At 44.7% G+C, this 25,464-nt stretch overlaps 1 protein-coding gene across 2 annotated transcripts in view; it reads left to right on the top strand.

Annotated features, from left to right (window-relative positions):
* The window catches only part of PDE8A (phosphodiesterase 8A), a 2,294,608-nt gene that overhangs the window by 1,146,186 nt on the left and 1,122,958 nt on the right, over positions 1-25,464 (top strand). For both annotated transcript variants that reach the window (XM_078684749.1, XM_078684748.1), the window contains exon 6: positions 3,296-3,384. In XM_078684749.1, coding sequence (XP_078540875.1) covers positions 3,296-3,384 — 89 coding nt within the window. The remainder of the gene's footprint in view (positions 1-3,295; positions 3,385-25,464) is intronic.

The following is a 25,464-nucleotide window of genomic DNA, read 5'->3' as shown; positions in this document are numbered from 1 at the left end:
AGATTATTTTCCCTCCCCCTTACGGCATGTAGTCCTTCCTTGTTCAGTTGTTTACATTAGTCACAAATCTGTGTCAGTCAAAAGATTATATTTCAGCATGTTTGTTTATGAACTGCTTCTGTGAACAACATTATGGGCTCAGATCAAGCACACCTGTTTTTTAGGTATGGGTTTGACAGAGCAGCTGTCAAGCTGACCTATTCCCTACAGTATACACAAGCATTCGTAAATGCATTAGGTTTCGCCTATGTAATTATTAAAAAAGCAGTTTTTGTTGTAATGTGTAGCTTGCTGAGTAATGTCTGTTAAAGTGTTATGATTTGTTTATGTACAAAAAGGCAATATATTGTGCTGTTACTAGTGGTATAGGGCAGTTACGTAATAGTAACAATTTGAAAAATGTAATGGAAGGGGAAATAATAGAATTAATTGACGTAATAGCAATATTGTGTGTTTAGAGAAGTTCTGAGAACTTTTGGGCCCGGTGCTACTGCACCTGCTGGACCATTCAAATCATGCCCCTAATGTTGCAAGATAACTGCATTTGTGACTGCCTGTCTAGTTGTAAAATATGGAAATATTTGGTGTTTAGCAGAGTAATGACAACTGTTGACCCCGGTGCCACAGCACCCGTTTAGAGGGGTTCCTGGAGCTTTGGACCCCGTTTTCACTGCACCTGCTCCACCATTGAAATCATGACCCCAGTGCCTGCAAGGTAACTGCACTTGTGACTGCTTAGTTAGTAGTTAAATATAGCAATATTTTGTGTTTAGAGGAGTTCTGACAAATGTTGGGCCCGGTGTCACTGCACCTGCAGCACCATTGACATCATGGTGCTACTGTCTGCTACATAACAGCACTTGTGATTGCCTGTTTAGCAGTTCAATTTTGCAATAATCTGTGTTTAGTGGGGGCCCTAGAGCTTTTGGCCACTGCACTTGCTGCACCATTCAAATCAAGCCCCTTTTAACTGCAAGATAACTGCAACTGTGCCTGCCTGTATAGTAGTGAAATATAGCAGTATTATGTGCTTAGAGGAGTTCTGACAACTGTTGGCCCTGGTGCCACTGCACCTGCTGCACCATTTAAATCAAGCCCTTTTAAACTGCAAGATAACTGCAATTGTGGATGCCTGTTTAGTAGTAAAATATAACAATTATAGGTGTTTAGTGGGGTGCCTAGAGCTTTTTGTCCTGGTGTCACTGCACCTGCTGTGCCATTGAAATCAAGACTGTGTCTGCTAGGTAACTGCACTTGTGACTGCCTGTTTAGCTTTACATTTTAGCAATATTTTGGGTTAAGTGGGGTCCCTAGAGCTTTTGCCCCCAGTGCCACTACACCTGCTGCACCATAAAGATCAAGCCTGCATCATTCAAATCAAGCCCCTTTTAAATGAAGGTAACTGCAATTGTGACTTCCTGTTTAGTAGTGAAATATAGCAATACTATGTGTTTAGAGGAGTTCTGACAACTTTTGAGCCCGGTGCTACTGCACCCACTGAACCATTTAAATCATAACCCTGTTGTCTTCATGGTAGCTGCACTTGTGGCTGCCTGTTTAGTAGTAAAATGTAGCATAGCTTTTGTATATTAACTGTTTTTTTAACGTGTAATGTTTATTATTACATTTACAATTTGATCATAATGACCAAATAAATTACGTTGAAAAAATCAATCTGATAATGCCTACAAAGTGCAAAGAAAGGTACTGTAGCATGAATAGGAAATGCTACAAACGTTCTAAGGCTAAAGCATCTGCTTTACACAACTCAGTTATACAAAAGAAAGCATTCCAGCATACTGTTAGACGCTGTCTGTCTTTTTTCGTGGGAAGAGATCTTATATTGACAATGAATGGGGCTTAAACAGTGTGAACAGCTATATTAGAAGTATCGTAATTGCATGTAGCCCGGGGAAGTTATCAACAAAAAAAGTTTCACACTAAAGCGAATGAACACAGTAATTCGGCTACTGGAACTGATAAGAGCCCCCTTTTAAGATATATTAAATACAAGAGATTTCACAAGCACAGCGCAAGAGCGATGCAGGGTAAAGCGGGATTTGGGTCTGTCCCTTTCACATATAACCTTTCTTTGATCGGTCTCCTACAGCCGTTGGCGTCAGATTGTGTTAGTTATAGCTTGGTTCAGCCAGTGGCATATTCATGTCAGACTTGATGCTATTGGCTGTTGGGCTGTATCCATCCGCCATGCTTCTATTGAACTGAACAAGGGACTACTTTACAATTAGGGAGACTTAAATGTAGAGCAGCTTTTATGCCAGATGTGCTTACACTGCGTACATTAGCACATAAAACCCAGGCATTTTGATTTTACCAGTGCGTTTTTTTTTCACAAGCATTCTTCACCTGCAAGCGACAGCAGGCCCTTAGGTAGAGATGCTTCTACTTCCCAAATGAACCTGTTCTCTTTGTCTTCCTGCACAACTAAAAGCAGCAGGCCTAGAGCAAGAGTGACTTCTGCAGTAGCTCTTTGTTAGAGTTATTTGGGCTCATTACAGACCATTTGTCATTGGCAAGGCAAGTAAGTACACTGTTCAGTTATGTATGCTGGAGACCTATATGAGTCACAGAAGATGTCCGTACAAATTTCCATTGGTCACAGAATCGATAGGTATAGCAGGCCGCAGAATAGCAATGTTGTGAAAATAAGAGGATTTAAAAGGAAAGAGGCTTTAAGGGGAAAGTATTGAAGGGAAAGAAGAGGGGAGTCTCACCCAATTCTGACAATTTGCAAAGGTATGCAGGGTGATTAAATATGTCCTATGTATGATAAAAAGCAGGCATAGGCGTGCAGACATTTTGCATTTTTTGCGCCCCTTTTTGGCACGGAACCCCTATCAGGTTGATTTAATAAGTATATTTGGTTACATCCCATTTAGACGCTTTATATAGAACAATGGGTACTGAAATGTATGCAAGGTTGATATGAGAGAGGTGACACAGAGAAACCATACCATGCTGAGTCTAGCTCAAAGTGGAGGATAATATGATGCTGGAGAGGAGTAGCAACATTGGGATCTACGTCAGAAATCAAATATTGAAGTCTGCAATACTTAATGTTTTATAATCTTCACTCCTCACTGTTCTTTACTAATCATTTGAACTCCAAAATTACAGCATCAATGACTGCATATCATCCCATTTTTAATATGGGTCGAATAATGTTCAGTATGTCCTTAACACATCACGGTGTGAAATTGATGTTATAACTGAACTGTTTGAAAATGTTTGTTTTGTATGGATAAGCCTGTTTATTTTTATTTTTTACTTATAGAGATATATAGAAAATTCCAATATCATGGCCTGTTACAACGAACTTATTCAGCTGGAATGGGGTGAGGTGCTTGCACGATTCAAATTAAGGTAAATCTATAAATGTCTTTCTCTCTTCCCATTCTGAATAACGTTGCCACCTCTTTTGATTAATTTTATATTTCAGGCTTTTGCAAACTGAATTGAACCCAAATAAGTCAATGGGGTCATAGAAGGAGTGGGTCAAAGAACATGTTTTTTTTTTAATCTAACTTGAGAATCGTCATAAATTACTGTATCCGTCAAGTTCAAATTGCTGGAAGTAGGCCATAACAGGCAAAGGCATAGTGGATGCCTCCAGTTCATCTTTATTAGCGATTTGATGGATTTTTCATTAATATTTTCAAACATCCGAAAAATAGAAAGAGGCTGGTGGGCTGGCTGGGTGGGGAGAGTGCCAGAAAACAAAAGGGCCTTCAAACCAACTCTCCTCTTGGGATGGATAACCAAGGGGTTAGAAATGCAACTTAGCCTTGCCAAGGCACAGTGATTAAAAAAGCAAAAAAAGAAACCTTCTCAATTGGGATTGCCTGATTGGCTATCGCTTGTCCTCTAATTACTCCACCTAGTGTGGAGAAGGCCATTATACAAAGTAATTTAATGTATTGAGACGGCTGAGTTTGTGAAGATGGCATCAGAGCAGGGGTCGGCTATTCCAGTCCTCCATTACCGTATTCTTTCTAAGGTGGTGGAGGAAGACTAGGTAAGCAAATAACAACGCTGGTACCTTGTACTGTACGATGAACACACAACATCTTCCTGCCCTTTGGTAAAACAAGGTTTTTTGGGATGAAGAAATGCCTCCCCACTCTATAGCAATTAGAGGTGAATAAAGACACACTATTATCCTTGACTAAGACGAGATCGGTTGTAAAAAATCCCCACCTACACTTGAGCAAGATAAAGGGGGGTACACTATTGTCATTGCTGCCTCTGCACGGACGCTCTTTGCTGCGGCAGTTTCTTAGACTTTGTTTCTTCCTGGTGACGTTCATTTTTATCTCTGATTAGGACGAATACGCATGCACTTTAATAGATGGCTACAATTGTATTCAGTATTAGATACTCCAATTGAGTGTCCTTGCAGCCTGATAAAAGGTGCCCTCATTAAAGTGCCTTACTGCCACTGGACAATAATGCGTGTTAATTCCAGGAACCCCCTAAAGCAACATTAATTGGCCACAAAGCTTTACTCAAAGTTGATGAGCTTGATGTGGGCAAATAGTACAGACAGCGCAGAACTTCAAAAGATTGGAAATAATTGTTTACTTCAAACTTAGAAGTGGGAAAACGTTAAATACCAGCACATAATACATTAGTTGCTAACAGTCACTGTTTTATCTATGATAAATTTGAGTTACTCGCAGTACGTGCCCGTAATAAAAATACAGTTGCGCAATTATTAATTAAATTCCACTATTATTACTTCACCGATTCAATGTCTGAATCATTCAGTCTTACACATGCTCATCACACTACCCCAGACTTAGGTTTTTAAAGAACGTTTTAGATAAGTTGTATCTGTCCAATACAGTTTCAGTGTTGATGAGAAATACCGAAACGCCAGCCCATCATACCATCAATAAAAAAATAGAGCGTGCATCAGTACATAGCTGTCAAGTTATCAGCATACTTGTGTGACATTTTCATGCTTTCAGTGCACGTATGCGTGACATTCCAAGGCTTCCGCGTAACGTTATTAGTGAAACGTTATTTCGGCTACACCCATGCTCTTATTTTAAGGAAGTTAGAAATATCAAAAATAGTCCCCTTTAGGGAATGTAATCGGAAACTGTCTTAAACCGGCAACACAGCTTTTCAGACGGGCCCTTTGCTTGGGAAAGAGTTTGGACCAGGACGGGCAGTAAGTGATATTTGCGACCTGTCAAAAATAACAAATCACAGCACCTATCAGTGAGGATATGCCGTCGTTGACCCTCACGTTTTAAAGATGGGGACCATTCCCCAAAACAATTTAAATTGTTGATTGTTCTTGTGGCGCGCCGCGCGCACCTTGAGCTCCACACACTTTACTATATGAGCTAAGGAAGTGAAGGGGCCTTCGTTTTCTACTGGCAGTGGTAAGTCCTGCGGACTGATTTAGAGGGGACTAGTAACCGTAAATCATTGTCTTTATGCAGGAAGTGCTAACAATGGAGAAGATTCCGCCGGTGGTATTTTGATCAAAATGTATATTAGCCCTGTGTTGCAAGAATGTCAGATTAGCGATACTCCTAAAATGAATGCTGCTAGTTTCACACTGGTTTTAAATGCGATTTTTTATCAGCGGGTTGGTTCAAAGGTGGAAATCATTACGCAGAATTGCGTGCATTTAAATGTTTTTACTTTTAGTTTGCATTCCTAAGCCCTTCGGCAGATCACGATTTAGCAGTGCCATATTGAAAGTATTTCGGGTTAACAGTCTAGTTACTTATTAATGTTCCAACCCCTTAAACACTCTTTAAACACAGGGGGGTGCATTAACATGCACAGCGAATGCGCCTATGGCAAGATAGTCTGTGCCTGAACATCGCCCTCATTCTGCACATTTGTCTTCCGACTCTGACCATTACACCCAAGATAAAAAGAACAGTCACATATTCCAATAATCAATTGCTTGCCTTGCGTAACAATGAGTAAGCTATGGATAGCTATAGTTGAAAAAATAAATACATTTTGAGAACAGTCTTGATTCCAAACTGAGGGGAATATTTATCACCTGATTTCTCTCCAAGAAGTCCCCAGTGGATATGCTTAGAGCCACTTTACTAATATGTCACCCATATGTTCTAACAACCACTCTGCATTGGCTCATAGAGCTGATATTTACTTGTAGTATAGCCTACAAATGTTATTACTAAACAAAGTAAGACTAACATCTGTCTGTTTCCCAATTGGAAACGAATTGGTTTCTCAAGACTTATGCACTTTACAGGTAAATTGAGACTGCCCCCAGCTACAGGCAGATAAAAATGAACGTGAATGTTTGCGATTACCTGGCTTTTATCCTTAATACAAAACATAAGACGGATTTTTGTTGTGTGGTACCTCCCTCCCCAACTCTCTACTACTATTTTGGATCACTTATGTGATTCTATCGGTAAACTTTGTTCACAAAAAGATAACATTGTGCTGTTATGAGATTTAAAGTTTTTGTTTTAAAATCCTTCAGGCCAAATGCAGCATTTTAAGCAAAACTGTGACATTTAACATTGTTTTTTTATCTAGTGAACAGTCCCATCATACCGGTCACTATTTTAGATAATCTTGAGGCCATAAACCCAATCAAGTAATTTGGTCTGACCAAACATATGATATCTGATTCATTTACTTCCAGCAAATTAAGAAGACTGAGCTTCCAAGGACAGAATTTATTTTAACACTCGTTTCTCACTTTGAGACATTGGGTTAAAATATTGCACTGACTAGCATTAAATCCAGTAGTTGGTGATGATTTTACTTCCTAGCTAGTTGTAAGCAATTGTAGTGATGAATGGGTTCCACTCAGTCAACAAAAACTTAATTTTGTTTTTTCCCAAGAAGTGTTCTTGAATAAGCTCGGCTGCAAGACAAATATTCTAATAAAATAAAAAATATTATCTAAAATAAAAAATGGCAAAAGGAATACTTTTCCATTAGGTTAGATAGTGCTCACAACGTATCCAAAGATTTCTTTTTATGTTTTTTTTAATAAATCTTTTTATTAACATTGCTCATATCACCATACAATACAGGACAGTATTCATAAAGCATATGGTTGAATTGCAGTTTAGAACACATTGTAAGGCATTTGAAGGCCCAAGCGGGGCATACAACTGTTAAGATCATAACCCGGACCCTCTTCCCAGCGCCCTGTATTTCCGCAAAGGCCCCTAAATTTTCTTCCATTTCTAAGTGCAACCTCTGCTCATATAGATAGTTTCCTCGGCTCTCTGGCACCAATCTAGGTCGTGCATCCATTGGTCCCACTGTGGAGGTGTCTGCGACCCAAAGCCACTCGCTATTTTTCTTTTTGCCACCCCGGCTGCCAATGCCAGCCAAATCTCATTATATCTAGACCAGTCAGCGTTCTTGATCATTAGCAGCAACCACCTGGGCTCTAGCGGGACCGGTGAACCCACCACCATTGACATCGTGTCCGCGACCGGAGTCCAAAAGGGCACTATCTCTGGCCACTCCCATAATGTATGGTAGAAGGTGCCTTCCTCCCGACATCCCAGTGCATAGAGGGCCGACAACTTTTTCCCCAGGCATATAGGTGGATACAGGGGTAGTATACACTCTGTAGGATTTTAAGCTGCACTAACCGGAACTGAGAGCGAATTGCTATCTCACGCGGGCTTGCAGGGCATCTTGCCAGTTGTCATCTTCCAAGTCACCTATGTCACTCACCCATCTTGTCCGCAGTGACGTCAGTAGATCAGGCATATTATTTATGAGTTTGCAGTATATTGTGGAAGTGGGTTTCTCCAATATAGGGTCAAAGAGCAGCTTATCCTCCATGGGTGAAAACTCCGGGATTGACGTGTCACTCCTTATGTGTGCACGCAGAGCGTATGTAGTGGTAATGTTGTGAGTCACGGAGGTCGTATTCTGTTTTAAGATAGGCGAATGATTGAGGGGCATCCCCTTTCCAGACATCTCCCAAATATTCAATGCCTATGAGTTTCCATCCCCTGAACCCAGTCAAACGAGTCACTTCTATTAGCTGGTCTCCAGCGATAAAGGGGTTCTACCCGTCAGGGAGCCCGACCACCCCTGGAACTTATTTGCCTCTCTCCAGCACTGAACAACCACCCCTGTGTGTGAAGGCCAGTTCCTTTGTGGCTTCCGGGTGTAGAGCAGTGGCTCGCAACTTCCACCCGGCATAACCATCCGGTCGACTCTATAGGCCGGTTCAGACCGATTCGCGTATACCCAATCGTTGACCACTGTAGTTGTGAAGCCCAATAATACAACTTGACGTCCGGAAGGGCCAGCCCCCCATCGTACACCCCTCTTGTCAGCTTATGCAACGCTATCCTTGGGTCGCCACCATCCCAGAGCAACGTCCGTAGTGCCTGTATTATTCAAGTGAATACCCCAGGTGGAACTGGATACAGCATATTTTGCTTAATATAGAGTGTTGGAAATGCCCCTTTTTGCAGGGTTATCCCCAAACTTTGTGCTTCTTCCTCCTTTATTTTTCCTGACCCGTGGTTGTGGCAATAGGACTCTGGGCACTCTACCACTGCTGATCAGTGCTAAAGTGCATATGCGGTCTGTGTAAATTGTTATGGTGATTGGTTATCCATGATTGGCATATTTGTGTTACCAGGAAGTCCCTAGTAAAGTGCACTGAGTTTGCCAGGGCTGGTGGGCAGTTGCTAACTGCCATGCTCACCTGGCCAGTGTCCACACTGGCCAGGCCTAACCCATCTGTTTCTGTACACATTGGACACTACTATGGAAGGCTCAAGGTACCCCCCTGGGCAAGGTGCAGTTTATGTGAAAGGTAGAGCAGGTACTAGTGTGGGTGACATGCTCTGGTAGTGAATTACAGCCATTTTTGTTTTTCAATATTGAAAGGCTATCTTGCCCATAGGCTAGAATGCTGTGTATAATGTTTACCTGCATATCTTCCCACAGGAGCTAGATAAAAAATTGAAGTCTGGTATCCCTGAACTCAGAATTTAATAACACATCTTTTTGGAAGGATGTTTTTAAATCCTGTGTTTGAAAGCAGCACTTTTAGAAAGTGGCTGCTTTCTTGTCTGACCTTTCTGTGTGCCTTTGACTGTCTGGTTCTGACTATGCCAAGGCCTCTCTGCCTTCAGAGAACAAAGGAAATACTGGTATAAAAAGGGCTACCTATACTACAGAAAATTATATCATCCTGGAATCAAGAAGGAACATCTGCCAAGGAGAAAGCTGGAAGACTGAAGAGGAAGGACTGTCCTGCTGTGTGTTTGTGGGCTGACCTGCAGTTGCTTTGCTGCCAAGGAGAGGGGAAGGACTTTGATTTGTGCTGTGTCCCCTTGCTTGAAGAGATCTCCAATGGCCTGTGTAGAGCTGGCTCCCTGTTAAGAAGTCCCAGGAACAAAAGGACTTCACCCCCAGTTTCCCCCCTGAACTCTACTGAGAGAGTCCTGTCCTTCCTAGAGTGCTTGGGCCAGTTGTGGTGCCTTTGGAAGTTGTTCCTGTTGTTGGGAAGCTGGATAAGAAGAAACTAAAGACAATCTGCAAAGGTTCACGTATCGCTCGCTTGCGGAGCACATCCCCGTCAGTGCGAAGAAATTCTCGCCGCCGCAAAGATCGTGATCGTTGCAGCGCCTGTTGCCGCTGCAAGAACCGACGCATCATTCGCTTGCGGAACGCATCGCTCCTGTTCGGGAAGAGTACCATCACTGCGAGTATCATCGCAGAGCCTGTCATCACTGGGTGAGATCGTCGCACCGCTTGCTTGTGGAACACATCACGTCGCTGCGAGAGTCGTCGCAGAGCCATCGCATCGAGGGGCCGCAAGAGAAGATAGACGCTGCGCATCGCCGCCGCACCTTAGATCATTGCCGTCCCAAAGATCGCCGCATCGTACCTTTGTGAGACGCTTCCTACGGAACCTTCGCACCGGAATCCATACAAGGTATCGCCTTCCTCCCCATACAGACCGGATTAGTCGCAACACGCCTGCTGCGTCCAGCGGGGCTGTCGCATCGCCTCCTCAGGGTCTCAGGAGTGATGCATCGCTTGTTTTTCAACACTGCAGCTTCCATTTTGAACTTTTGTAGCATCTACTGGTACTTTGGGCTAAACGTGACACAACTGTGGATTATTTTGACTCAAACCCTAGAACTCTTTTAAAATCATATTCTTGAACTGTGTATGTTGGATTTTTGTCGTTTTGGTCTTGTGTAGTTTAGATAAAGATACTTTCTTTTTCTAAACTGGTGTGGAGTCCATATGTGGTGTTTTCACTCTGTTACTGTGAGTGTTGGTACAAATACTTTACACATTCTCTTTGATAAGCCTGTCTGCTTTTGCCAAGCTACCAAGGGGGTGAGCAGAGGTTATCTAAAGAGTGTATCCCCCTTACCTTGACTAAAAGCAAGGGTCCCTATTTGGACATTGGTACCTGCCTCTGCCAACTAGAGACCCCCAGATCTAACATAGAGGAGTCGCGGTAGTGCTAGCATCTTAAACATTGCAGCTCGGCACATAAGGGAGAGAGACAGCGACCACAAATGGCTCACGTCAATCCCAGGCGTATCAATTGGGGTTTCAGGTACCTGGTAAGGAACTCTGCCGTATCTCTAGTGATGTATACCCCCAAATACTTAAACCTGTTTATTGCGATTGAAGCGGGACACCTAGTCGTAATCCACAGGAGGGAGGGCCCGAGAGCGGATAAATCAATGACTTCGTCCAATTAATAGTATAGCCCGAGTAGCTACCGAATAATTCAAAGAGGTGTAATGCCAGCTCTATCAAGTGGTACGGCCTGGCGATATATAGCACAATGTCGTCCATGTATAGGGAGATACGCTCTTCCCACTCGTCAGTCAATGCCAAGCCCCAGAACGACCTATCCCTCCTAATCCAATGTGCCAACGGCTCTAAGGCCAAGGCAAATAGGAGGGGGGCAGCGGGCACCCCTGTCTGGTTCCCCTCCGCAGAGGGAAAGCCCTGGACACAGCGCTGTTAACTCTCACCCTCGCTACCGGTTGCTTGTATAAAAGTCGCACACAGCTGCAAAATGTTGGACCGAATCCCAGTGGCTGGAGCACCAGGAATAGGTAGGGCAATTCGATACTAATGAATGCCATTGAGGCGTACAGCGCCAGGAATGCTGTCTGGGTTTTCCCCACATCCTCTGTCATATATAGTACTCCATAAAGGAGGCGTAGATTGTGGTGGGTGCTCCTGCGCGGCATAAACCCTGATTGGTCGACATGCACAAGATCCGGCAGAACCGATAGCAGCCTATCCGCCAAGGCCTTAGCCAAGACCTTGGCTTCAACATTAATAAACGAGATTGGGCTGTTGGAAGAGCATTGATCATCCTGCTTTGTGGATTACGACAATCGTGGCCTCCCGTTGATCAGATGGGTGCCTTCCCACCTCTTGCGCTTCTAAGTACATCTGAAGGAGGGAGTCAATAATGACATTTGCCTTCCGCTTATATATTTCCACTGGGAGCCCATTCAGTCCCTGCGCCTTCCTGGATTGGAGGGCGTTGAGAGCCACTCCCATTCCCTCTCCAGTAAAATCTGCCTCTGTATGGTCTCCTTGCTCCTGGGACAGTGTGGGCAACGCGAAGTCTTGTAGGAACTCCGTGCAGTCCTGTACAGTCCTGGTGCAGACCAGGGTGTATACCCCTTCAAAATAGGACGCGAAGGCTTCCGCTGTGTCCGTACTATTAGAGGCTAATGAGCCTGTCCGATCGCGTACCTCGCTACCCATGTCCCGCGCTCCAGCCACGCCAGTAGCTTCAGCGCCTTATCTTCCACATCATAAATCCGATGTTGCCTGGTGAGGGAGTATGCTCGCGCCTTGCTCTCAGCCTGAGTCCTGAGCTCCTTTTGTTTGAGCCAAGGTATGACGGAGATCCTCTGACGGCGCAGTGCCGGCCTCACGTTCGGGCCTCTCTATCTCTCTTTCCAACTCACTGACCTGCAGGGTCTCCTCTTTCTTTTGGGCCCCAATCAGAGCTTGCGCCTGCCCTCTCAGAACTGTCTTATAGGCTTCCCATAACGTGATGTGGGACTCAACTGAACCCCGATTTTCTTCAAAATATAGCTGGGAACCCTCCTGGAGTTTATCACCTATGGTCTCATCCCGGAGGCGACACGGATCTATCCTCTGGAAAGACGCACTATTGATCACCGCTCCCTTAAGAGTGACGCTAACCGGGGAGTGAATAGAAATTCCCCAGGCCAGGATGTTGAGCTCCGCAAAGTCGCCCAGCTGATCAGTGCGTGTGAAGAAGTGGTCCAGCCGGAAAAAGCACCTGTGTCTAGCCGAATAGAGCGTCTAGTGCCGGTGTGAGGGGTGGTGTGTGCGCCAAATGTCTCTAAGCCCCAGGGCCGTAATGAAGCCTTGTAGCCCACATTCTCCCCTGGATCCCCGCCCTTTGCCCGATCGGTCCAAGTCAGCGTCCATTACGGCGTTGGAGTCACTACCTAACAGGAGGACACCCCAGGGAAGATCTGCCAGGAAGGATCCCAGTCGTGTAAAAGTGAAAGAGTGTAGACTAGGCGGGATGTAACAGGAGCCCATACCTATGGTTCGCCCCTCCCACATACCTGCCACCGCGACCATGCAGCCCATATCATCTGTCCATGTGCCCGAGATTACCATAGGCAGGGTGTTGCGAATTAGAATACCCACCCCCCCTAGAGCCCAGAGTGGGCCACCATTTTATAACCAAATCTGTCAAGGGCCTTAAATCTATTGCCTCACAGATGTGTCTCCTGGAGGAGGACCATACCTGGGAATGCCTTTTCAGGTGCTGCATCACCAATGTTTGTTTAATCTTGTTACCCAACCCATTCACGTTACACGTCCATATTTTAGTATGTGTATGTTCACATATTTGTGTCATGGGGCCTCCCCCTCCTCGGATAGTCAGTGTACCACTGTGCCATGTTAGACCAATTCCTACATGCAAAAGAACTGTGCTGATATTGAGCTAAACATACCCACCCACCCCCAAAACCAAACCCCATCCCCCCAACCAACTCCCCCTTTCCTGCTCGGTGGGTCCCCAACATTACGCCTTCCAAACTTGCAGAGTGCCAGTTGTCCGATCAGCCCCAAATTAAACTTGAAGAGGGAACGTAAGCTTGCAGTCCGCAAAAAAGGTTAAACATGACTAACGGAAGTCTCACCCAGTATGGTAGGTATATAAGAGCAACCCTCTGCCAACTCCCCGATCCCGCCCCAGCCCCCCCGGCCATGTTGAGTCGACATTGTGGATGTTGCATCCAATTATCTAAACATATCATAACAGAGACATTTGAGTTCAGTATCCTGGATTATCCGATGGCATTCCTATGCAGCCCCGGGGCCCAGAAACCCATGCAGGCCCCCCATTGCTATGGACAGGAATAACCTCAAGCAGCAACGCCGTCTACAGTTACTTGAACACACTCTGATCACGTTCCTGGCTGTTCGACGCTTGTCTGTCTGCACCCATCGTCTCTCATCCTGGTGAACGTTGTTCTGCTCTGCGCGGGCCTTCGTTTCTGCCCACTGCCCGCCATCCCTCCAGCCAGTCACTGGCCTCCTTAGGTGACTCAAAGAAGTTCGCCTTGCTGCCGTCCAAGATCTTGAGGCGAGCTGGAAAGAGCATCATGTATTTCACTCCTTGTTCCCGGAGGGCCCTTTTAATCCCTTCGAAGGACCTCTGCTGGCGCTGGACATGCAGTGTAAGGTCCGGGAAGAAACAAATGGTGGCATTTTTGAGCTGAAGATTACCGGTCACCCGTGACGCCGGCAGGATGGCAGCGCGATCTCTAAAGTTCAGGATTCGGTAAATGATAATACGTTGAGGGGCCCCTGGCTTAGCCTTCTCCCTAGTACGCGATGGGCCCTCCCAACTGAAAAGAAGTTGGACAGGCGCCTCGGCCTTAAGTGGTTGAGTATCAAGTCCTCTACAAACCAGTCCGTGGAAGGCCCCTCCAAGCCTTCCCGGACCCCCACTATGCAGATGTTGTTGCTCCTTGCCCGTCCCTCTTGGTCCTCCAGCCGGGCATAGATGTCGGTTTGGTTTTTGATTAGGGTGGCTACTTGATCTTCGTGTCTCTTTGTCTTGGATTGAAGACTACCAATACCTATCACTGCCACCTTTTCAGACATCTTTCTGTAGTCCGTGCACAGTAGGTTGACCTCCTCCGTCACTGAGTCCAGATTGGGTTCCAGGGTTCCGCGTAGCTCTCTGATAGCCGCCATGATGTCTCTGAGCAAGGGGTCGGGCCATTGTCCACAGGTTTCCCCTGTTGGCTTCCACCCGGATTTCCATCTTCCCTTCCCATGACCACTGTGTATTTATCGATTTGGTTGGACTGTCCTTGTCCTAGCGGTCTGTTGCGGCCCATATATGGATGCGCAGGCCTATCCCACATGTTGTGAGGAGCGCCTCTGACGGTGTCACTGTGTGTCCATGGAGCCCTCAATTGTTCTCCAGTGGGCCGTGTCCGCTGCTTACAATAGTCAGGCGAGGTTTCTGCTATGACAGTCCTCCCTCCGTCTCAGACCATCTCAGACACTTTGCTGTTTGGTGCTGCCCCTCCACACACCTTCCGTCCGGGCTTCCCCATATGTCATTTAAGGCCTGCCCCACTCCTGGCCCCGTGCTTGACAGCGGCCGATTACTGCTGGAACCCAAGCTCGTGTTGCATTAGAATTAGACCCCTCCGATTCCACAGGCCGCTATGCATGGAGACCTCACTCCCCTCCCGCTCTCCGTGCACCTTTCATGCCATGTTCTGCCTCTGTCTGCGGCGTTCCTGCTGCTCACTCACCAAGTTCCTGGCAGGGATCAAGCCACCTTGATCGGGCCTCTGCCACTGACGGTCTTCCCAAGTTCCGAGTTCGTTTGGCCGCCACTGGAGCAGGTCTTAGCTCCTGTGTAATCCGTCCCGTCTCCCTCGGAGACCAACGAGACCTACACCACTGTCTGCACAATGTTCACTGGCGGTCTGCGCCAGCTCCTATCTGTTTCTCCGGATAATGTCGGATTTTGGGTTTTAAGCTCCGACTGCTAGCGCAAGCTCTCCTAGCATGCGGCCATTTTCCGCGGATCCAAGCCTGCGACCTCTTTTTATGGTTTTGAGAAAATTGCAAAACCTAATAGCAACTTAAAACGCTATAACCCCTTACCTTAATAAGAATTATAAGGAGAAACATACTTTCTTTCAACATTCAGAAGCCCTCTTTTATGGACACCTGTCCCTTCTGCTGCTAATTTAGAAACATTTGTATTACTGAACAACATCTTGCTGAGTTTCTCTCAGATTGTATCCTTCAGATGTTCCTTTGGATCTCATTCCGGCCTAATACATGAAGAGCCAAAGAGATTGTATACTTTTTAAACTGCTCACTGGAAAATGGGCAGGTACCTCAAATCTGAAAAAATATGATAGTAAAACTGCTTTAAAAAAAAAATTATTACTAGATCTATCTGACTCAAACAACATTAGTCCTATTTCCCTTCTTCCTTATCTGTCAAAGACTAGAAAAATATCTCCTCCAACAGCTAATATATTTTGTCTAATCAAAAGATATTCTGTATCTCTACCTAGGAGTGTTTCCACAGTCTTAAAACCAAACGAGTGGTGGTGTTGGGGGTTATTGATTAGTGAAGATCCATTGATGCTGAAGAGCCCAGAGCATTAATGCCCATCTGCCTCTCTGTAGCCTTCAACACCATTGATCATCATAATCATCTGACATCTAAATTGGTGTAGTGCGATACGAATTATACAATTCTAGCATGGCTTGATTTTGTGACCAGTTGTCCGCAGATTTGCTCCATCCTTTCTCATCTGATCTTCAAACTATTGAATAGGGAGAACCCCAGTGGTAGATTTTATCATCTTTACTTTTCAACATCTATCCGCTTCCTCTTACGCACATACTCCATCAGATAAAAGAATTATGTAGTGGAGAGATTTTTGGTCATCATCCTGGTAAGAATGCTTTTCCCAATTCAGATTCTCTTCTGGCAGACCATTGTTTGCGACTGAGTGGTGGATGTCTACTAACTTGTAAAACAGAAGCTTTATTGACATCTTCAAAACTTCTAAAAGTTACCTGACTAACCCTAAAGCCCTTGCCTCCTCTTCCCCTGAAAACAGCACATTGTGTGCAGAATCTAGGCATCTATATAAACTCCATTCTAGGTTTATAATCTCATGTTTCAACATTGGCGGACTTGCTTCTTCTATTTAAAAATGAACCACAAGAAGGTGCACCCAAAGAAAAGTCCTCAATCTTGTGTTATATATGGGATTTCGCCTTTAGTCCAAAATCCTTTGTTGCTTTTTCATAAAAGCAGCCAAGGATTATAGCCAACACGTTTCATTCAGACCATGCTAAACTTATCAGGGCTTACTATGATTTATAGTCCTTCGTACATGTCTTCATAAAAGGTCCTTTTAATTGATTGACATATCAAATATTTGCCGGTTGCAGATTGTGAACTTATGTATTGGAGCTGAGACGGGATATGGAGCCAGGTGTCCAGGTTGGGGGCATATTCTGACCCCAGCCCAGATGAATGACCATTGTGCTGCAAAACACTGAAATGTCAATCACTTAAAAGGACCTTTTATGAAGGCATATACCAAGGAATATAAATGACAGTAAGCCTGATGAAGTTCAGCATGGTCTGAACGAAACACGCTAGCTGTAATCCTTGGCTGCTTTTATGAAAAAGCGACAAAGAATTTTGAAATAAAGGAGAAACTCCTAATATAACAAAGAATTGAGGATTTTTCTTTGGGTGCACCTTCTTGTGGTTCATTTTTGAGTATTTCTCTTTACCCGAAGAGTCAAGCAAGGCTGACACTTTGGTTGTAGTGGAGGTGCGGGCCCAGGGTTCCTCCATTACAAGTGTTGCTGAAAGATTTATTTAAAATTACATTGATCTCAGGACATCAGTGGTATTCACCATGATACAGTTACATTTGGATTACGGAAAGGCTGTTTTTTTAAAACGCTACAAAAAATATCAAACCACCAATTTTCAGCTCATTTAAAACGCAGCTGCATATTTATTGTGCGGGCAGAGGAACTCCAATCACATTTTCTCTTTGAAAACAACACTTGCTTCCTATTCAGAATACAATTGTCTTAAATCTTTGACTATTATGCATACATCAATTTTTGGAAACAAACCAGAATATTTGCCCAGAAATATCCCTGGTATACACCTGGTAGACATCTGCTTTGAGAAAATGAATGTTCGAGGCATATGAGCTGTAGATCACATGCGTTCGCATGAATCGCCATCTGGTGTTGGGCTCGGATGTTTGCACTTTTTGTTTCTTTGAAGAAGTCTTTGTAGTCACGAGGTAGGTGACTCTTCCTTTCGGTGATAGAGCGCATGGGCATCAACTCCATCCTTCTATTGTTTTTTTCCGCCATCGTGTTAAGATGTGTATTGCTGCGCTCCTGTTCAGTATCTTTTTCGAACCCCTTCGACGCGCAATCCTCTACCCTCGATGGTATTGTCTTTCGATCGCGGTTTCCCATTTGTCGCGTATCGTCCAACCTGTGAAAACCTTCAATCGGGAACTTCGAGGTGGGCCGTCGGGCCTACCCATGCCAACCACGTCAGCAGTCAATGGAATGGACTCCGTTCAAGCTATGTCCCAGGTGTCGTGCTAAATTTCCACACACTGACTTGCACGAGGTCTGCAAACTGTCCTATCCCCAGAACACGAAGAATCATCCTGCGAAGCGTGTCGATGATTACGACCCAAGAAGACCATCCGTGATCGTCGGGCTTAATGCCACGAGATGCAACTCTGCAGCGGCTCCGTACTGGACATCTTTGGCGAAGAACCAGAACACAGTCCTGCCAAAGAAGAAGAAGAAGAACTGGTCTCCGTGTACGAAGCCGAGTCTGACATGGAAGAAGACCTGAACGTCACTGCGGCTCAACGGACCGGGAGGACTGACCCCCTTATGCCCACTCAGGCTAAGAAAAAGGCTCAGGTATCACCCTCACCCTCGGGCTCCGGTCGACACCGAGAAAAAATTTCAGATGCCTCACCCTCCGGCCCGGCTATGAAACACAAACACAAGCCTTCCTGCTCGGGCTAGAGCCAGTCCCAGTCCGGTGCCGAGCTAACACCTTCGGCACCGATACATAAGGACAAACATGGGCCTCTTCCCAAGTCGTCGATACCGGGACATCCTGGACACCGAAAACCTCAGAGCCAAAACCCTCCAAACCAAAAGAGCTGGAACCGAAGTCGTCCAAGCCGAAACCATCAGAGCTGAAACGCTCCACACCTAAAAGCCCGGAGCCGACAACCTACGCGCCAAAAAGTTCAGAGCCGAAACAGATCACTCCGAAGGCTACACAGTTCGATCCCTGGCTCCGGCGGCAAGGGTCTGCCCAGCACCATGCGACTCTGGGCAATAGCTCGCTTAATCTTCCCAACGGCCCCCAGCGTCGAGATACCCCTTCGGGGGTGATTCATGCGCTATACAAGTACTGGATTTACTGGATTTTACAGCTTAAACCGGCTAAACCTAAAGAACCAGTTTCCAAAAGCTCAGCACCCAAAGAATCTGAACAAAAATCTTCAATGCCAAATTCCACTCTGAAAGGGAACAGACACTCCTTCCATCTGAAGAACCACCTTTAGATCCAAAACAGAAAAAACTCAGGTTTGATCCAAATACGAGACACCTCATGACTACTCTTCCTAAGAAACCAAAGTTAGACCTCCTACAAGATGCCCCTATACCTCCTAAGCAAAAAAGAGATATGGGTACCAACCCTTCTCCCCCTTATATACCTTCATCTCCTCCTATTCCAAACATCACATCATCAAATTCACCACCTCCAAAGTCACCTGACTCACAGGATGATGATTTTGATGATGGGGTTGGGATGATGATGATCATCATATCCCGCAAGACCCGGACATACCACATGACACTGACCCATGGGATGATTATGATAAGGATACAGATGTACCGAATGCCCCTGATCTATATCCCTCTAGACCTTCCCCACCTGATGACAACATTGGCTTTGCGCAACTCATCACCAGGGCTTCCCAATATCACAGGTTGGAACTACATAGTGACTCATCTAGAGGAAGATTTCCTTGTGGAAACGTTCACACATTCACAGAGGTCTACTAACACTCTACCCATGCTCAAAGGCATGTTGAAACATACTAACGAGGTATTCAAAGACCCAGTTAGAGCCCGAATACTAACACCTCAATGGATGAAAAATGCAATGCTGCTCCTACAAACCCTGTATACATAAAAGGTCAGTTACCACTAGACTCTCTTGTTGTCTCTAACACCCGCAAGAGAGCTAACTCTCAAACAACAGGCGACGCTCCTCCTGATAAGGAGTCAAAACTTACAGATGCCTCTGGCAAAAGGGTAGCTTCCCAGGCCGCCAATTCTTGGTGTATTGCCAATGCTCAAGCTCTATTGGCACGTTACGACAGGGCACATTATGATGAATTAGAAAAACTTCTGAAACATTTACCAGAAGAACATAAGGCAAAAGCTAACAACTTCGTTCAGGAAGGCATAGAGCTCGCACAAAAAGATCAACACCAGCTTAATACGATCATTTCTGGTGATCCAATTATGGAAGTTGGCGATGCTTCCAAAGAGTTGGACTCTTGCGCCATTGACAAAAGACATGCAACCTTAGAATGTTGGCCACCGCTAAATGCCGACATGGTTATCAATTTACTAAATACGATCAAATCCGGCTCACCAAAGGACCCCTTACCCTGCTCTGTCCTAAAACAATTGAATAGAAATGTATTGACGTTCATTACAGATCTACTTAATGCCTCTCTTCAGGAAGCATACGTTCCAGCAGAATGGAAGCATGGTATGGTCCACCCATTGTTGAAGAAGGCTGGAGCAGATCCAAATATGCCCTCCAACTTTAGACCAATATCTCTTCTGCCTATCTTTTCAAAAATCTTGGAAAAGCACGTGCATCAGGTGCTGTCGGAATTCATAAAAACACACGATCTCCTTCCTTTACAACAATCTGGATTCCGTGTAGGTTTTTCTACGGAAACGACGTTGCTTGGAGTGACAGAAAACATCCGCGCCATGATAGACAGAGGAGAAACTGTGGCACTCATATTATTAGACCTGAGTGCCGCGTTCGATACTGTTTCACATGTGGTGCTGTTACGAACACTCTCCTCCATAGGTATTCATGGCGCAGCCATAAATTGGATTGAGTCACTGTTAAGCAATCGTACGTTTCAAGTTTTTTCTCAGTCTGCCTGCTCTGAGACTTTACTTCTTAAACATGGAGTACCACAGGGCTCAATTTTAAGTCCACTGCTTTTTAATTTGTATATGAGTCCTCTTGCGAGATTAGTTGAGGAGACAGGTTTGAATATGTTTTCATATGCTGACGACTCACAGCTCCTTTTCTCTCTTTCTTCAGCCGAAAGTAACCATCCTTCCATGCTAAAATTAGGGTTAGGTAAGATCGCTGGATGGATGCAGGATAATTTTCTTAAGCTTAACGGCGAGAAAACGGAGCTAATTATTCTTGGAAAAAATAGAGAGGCCTGGGGACCACAACATTGGCCATCTGAAATGGGCCCTCCTCCTATACCTGTTTCACAGGCACGTAACTTGGGAGTCATCATTGACGAATCTTTAGATATGCACCAGCAAGCCGTTAAGACTTCTGCTACATGTTTTGCAGTCTTAAAATGGCTAGAGAAGATCTGCTGGATGCTCCCTGATGGCACCAAAAAAACTGTCATCAATGCCTTGATTACTTCAAGGCTAGATTATAGTAATGTGCTGTACCTAGGGGCAAAGAAAGCTACAATCAGAAGGCTGCAATTAGTACAAAACGCAGCGGCGAGACTTCTTTTCAAAATCCCTATGTCCTGCCCCACTACTAAATACATCCGTGACCTTCATTGGTTGAAAATTGAAAATAGGATTAGGTTCAAATCCCTATGCTTTATGCACAAAATTTCAACTGGAACTGCTCCTAAATATCTGCGGAACCTTGTGCATCCTTACTTACCTTCGAGAGTTCTTAGATCAGCAACCGCTAATAATTTCATTATTCCCAAAATCAAATTATCACGGATGGGGGGAAGATCCTTTGCCTTCTTAGGCCCATCCCTCTGGAACAAGATGCCTCATTCCTTACGTTCGGAAGTCAGCCATGTGAAGTTTAGGAAAGCATTAAAAACGTGGCTTTTTAACATCTGATATTGACTGGCAAAATACGCATTTCTGAATTACTAGCGCCGGGAAACCCCTTGGTGGGTAGCTGTAGCGCTATACAAATTAAATAAATAAATAAATAAATAAAAGCTCATCACAAACACTTCCATAAAATGCCCCTAGATGCAGCAGGCACAGCTTTGCGTGCTATCAACACTAGCATACTCCTGTGGCGACACGCTTTGCTTCGAATATCCAGATTCAAGCAGGAGGTACAATCCTCCATACTTAACCAGCCTTTCGATATAGAACATCTTTTCGGGTCAACAGTAGCTACTTCCTTAGAAAAGATGAAGAAAGACACTGACACTGCAAAATCCATGGGAGCCGTACAATTACCTTCTAGCTGGGATTCCTTTAGTCGCTCCTTCTAGAGGGGTGGCTCAAAAACACAGTTGTCAGAAAATCCTTCCTCCTCTTACAAGGGAAACAACCAATCTAGCCACTCCAGAGGCTATTTTCGAGGGGGTTACAGAGGAAACAATAACAAAGGCAGAGGAAGAGGTAACTCCACCTGCACTTCCCCTGCCAACAAACAGTGACTTCCCCCCACTACCCCTGACCACTCCATTCCTGTCGGGGGACGTCTCTGACAGTTCCTGCCTGTCTGGAATTTAATCACCTCAGACAAGTGGGTGATACAAATTATCCAAAATGGTTATTGCCAGGAACTTACCTGCACTCCACCAACCATCCTTCCTAGAGAGCGAGCAATGTCACTGGAACATCTCACCGTGTTAAAACAAGAGGCCCTCTCTGTTACACAACCTGGTCACCCTACAACAGGTGCTCCCATTGCTTCAGCAAGGCGACTTTCTTTCCACTCTAGATTTAAAGGACTCCTACTTTCATATTCCCATTTACCAGGCTCACAGGAAATATCTCAATTTTGTGGTGGACGAACAACACTACCAATTCAAAGTCCTCCCATTCGAGGTCACCACAGCACCAAGAGTATTCCCCAAGTGCCTAGTAGTAGTTGCAGCTCATTTAAGAAGAAAACATATTCACGTCCTTCCTTACTTAGACGACTGGCTAATAAAAGCCAAGTCGCAACACAGCTGCCTACACCACACTCAGAAAATAGTTCAACTACTTCACAACTTGGGATTCACTGTGGACCTCACCAAGTCTCATCTGCAACCCTCCAACACACAAGCGTATCTAGGAGCTACAACAGACACTCGCAAAGCTCTAGCGTACCCCAACCCAGTCAGTATACGCAACATGCAAACACTAATATCACAATTTCAACCGCAACACTCACTACCATCCCGAGTGTTTATGCCGTTGATCGGAATGATGGCATCTTGCATTCTAATTGTTCCTTACGAAAGACTCCAAATGCTTCCCCTACAGGAATGCTTAGCACATCAGTGGAACCAGGCTCAAGATCAGTTAAACGATCTGGTGTTAGTGGACTGCCACACTCATTGCCCTCTGCAGTGGTGGAATACACAAAACCTTTCCAAAGGGGTGGCCATTCATCAACCCGCTTCCACAGATAGTGCTCACAGCAGACGCATCCCTCACTGGTTGGGGAGCTCATCTTCAAACAAATACCATTCCGCGCATGTGGACTCTACAACAAAAGCAACTCCACATAAACCATCTGGAGCTGCTCACAATTTTTCTAGCATTGAAAGCTTTTCAGACACATCTAGTAGGCAAAGCTGTCCTAGTTCGTACGGACAACATGACAGCAATGTACTACATACAAAAGCGGGGGGGACACACTCTCTACAGCTTCCACGCCTAGCTCAAAGCTTATGGAGGTGGTCCATACCTCAAAACATATACCGCCTTGCACAACATCTCCCAGGAGTAGGCAATCAGATTTCAGATCTGCTCAGTTGTCAGAGACAACAGACCAATGAATGGGAACTATGGGCTAGATGTAGCTAAATAGGATTTACCGATTCTAAAATACCGAATTTTACCGATTCGGTATTTTAGAATCGGTAAATCCTATGTAGGTAATTATTCGGTAAAAATTACGGAATTGTTAAGATTCGGTATTTACCGAATCGGCCTGGAGGCCCATAGGAATGAATGTCAATTACCGAATCGGTAAATACCGATTCGGTAAAATAAGGAAAGGGTCAAGAGTGGCAGGGTGTCACTTTGACACCCTGTTGTACCCCTGAATAGTGCTTGTGTGGACATGTGGCACACATACATGCCCTAAGGGCATGTATGTCTGTCACATGGCACAGTTGATAAGGTATTCGTTATTTACCACCAACTAATAGTTGGTGGTAAATAACGAATCCTTAAAGCATAGGAGCACTCTCTAAAGTGCTTCCTACATGTCATTTACCGATTCGGTAAATACCGAATCGGTAAATGATGATTCGGTAAATACCGAATTGGTAAATACCGATTCGGTATTTACCGAATCGGTAAATTTGCCACCTACATCAAAAAAGCCTATTACCGGTCGGTAACGGCCGATTTCTGCCATTACCGACCGGTAATAGCCTTCCTACATCTGGCCCTATATCCCCAAGTACTCCTCCCATTCTTCCAAATGTGGGCCTACCCAGAAATAGATCTGTTTGCCACACACCGCAACGCAAAATGCCCAAACTTCACGTCCAGGTATTCACACCCATTGTCCAAAGGCAACGCGCTATGGATAAATTGGTCAGGGAAATTTGCTTATGCTTTTCCACCTCTCCCTCTAATTCCATTACTGGTTCGGAAGCTCACTCAACAATCCATCACAATGATCCTAGTTGCTCCCACATGGGCTCGACAGCCATGGTTCAGAACCCTGTTGGAACTATCAATAGTTCCTCATCAAAAGTTACACCTTTCCCCCAAGCTTCTCACTCAGAACCATGGAGAGATAAGACATCCAGATCCCAGTCAACTCAACCTTGCGATATGACACCTGAAATTTTAGAATTTGGATACCTTAATCTCCCATCAGACTGCATGGACGTCATTAGAGAAGCTAGACGTCCTACCACAAGATCATGCTATGCAGCAAAATGGAAACAATTAGCATTTTATTGTTCTAAATACCAAATCAATCCACTAGATGCTTCAACTCAAACATCATTTGCTATCTGTTACACCTACAACGTGCTAACTTAGCATATACATCTATACGAGCACATCTTGCTGCTATAGCGGCTTACCTACAAAACAGACAACACTTGTCTTTGTTTCGCGTACCCGCTTTCAAAGCCTTTATAGAAGGACTCAAAAGAATCATTCCTCCTAGACTTCTACATTTTCCTGTGTGGAATTTTAATATAGTCCTTGCAAGACTCATGGGCCCACCGTTTGAGCCTTTGCAGATATGCGAACTATAATTTCTAACTTGGACAATAGCCTTCCTTATAGCCATCACATCTCTTAGAAGAGTTGGTGAGCTCCAGGCGCTAACCATACAAGAATCATGTTGACAAATTCACAAGATAAAATGGTTCTTAGGACTAACCCAGAATTTTTACCCAAAGTCATTTCTGTTTTTCATCTCAACTAGACTGTTGAGTTACCCGTCTTTTTTCATCAACCAGACTCAGTAGCAGAACGTGCTCTTCACATATTAGATGTAAAAAAGAGCGATACTTTATTACATTGAAAAAAACAAACCTTTTAGGAAGACAAAACAACTCTTTGTTGCTTATTCCTCACCACATAAGGGTAACCCCATTTCAGAAGCAGGTATTGCACGATGGATAGTTAAGTGCATACAGAAATGCTAACTTAAAGCTAAACACACCTTAACAGTTCCCCCTAACGCGCATTCTACACGCAAAATAGGGGCTTCCATGCCATTCTTTGGAACATTCACTTAAATGACATTCGCAAGGCTGCAACATGGTCTACACCACACACATTCACAAAACACTATTGTGTAGATGTATTAGCAAAACAACATGCTAGTGTGGGCCAGGCTGTTTTAAAAACACTATTCCAAACCACTGCAACAGATACAGGTTAGCCACCGCTTGTAAAATAACTGCTATATAGTCTATGCTAACGCATATGAACTACAGCTCATATGCCTTGAACAGAAAATGCTACTTACCCAGAATGCATCTGTGCTTGGCATATAAAGTTGTAGATTCATATGCACCCACCCGCCTCCCCGGGTACCTTTACCTGTTGCAGTATTATCTTGCTTAGATACACTATACATGGACATCACTT

The sequence above is a fragment of the Lissotriton helveticus genome, chromosome 3_2, assembly GCF_964261635.1.
Source record: "Lissotriton helveticus chromosome 3_2, aLisHel1.1, whole genome shotgun sequence".
In the NCBI taxonomy this organism is placed as follows: Eukaryota; Metazoa; Chordata; class Amphibia; order Caudata; family Salamandridae; genus Lissotriton; species Lissotriton helveticus.
The sequence above is the reverse complement of the archived record's forward strand: the minus strand, read 5'-3'. Positions and strand labels throughout refer to the sequence as shown.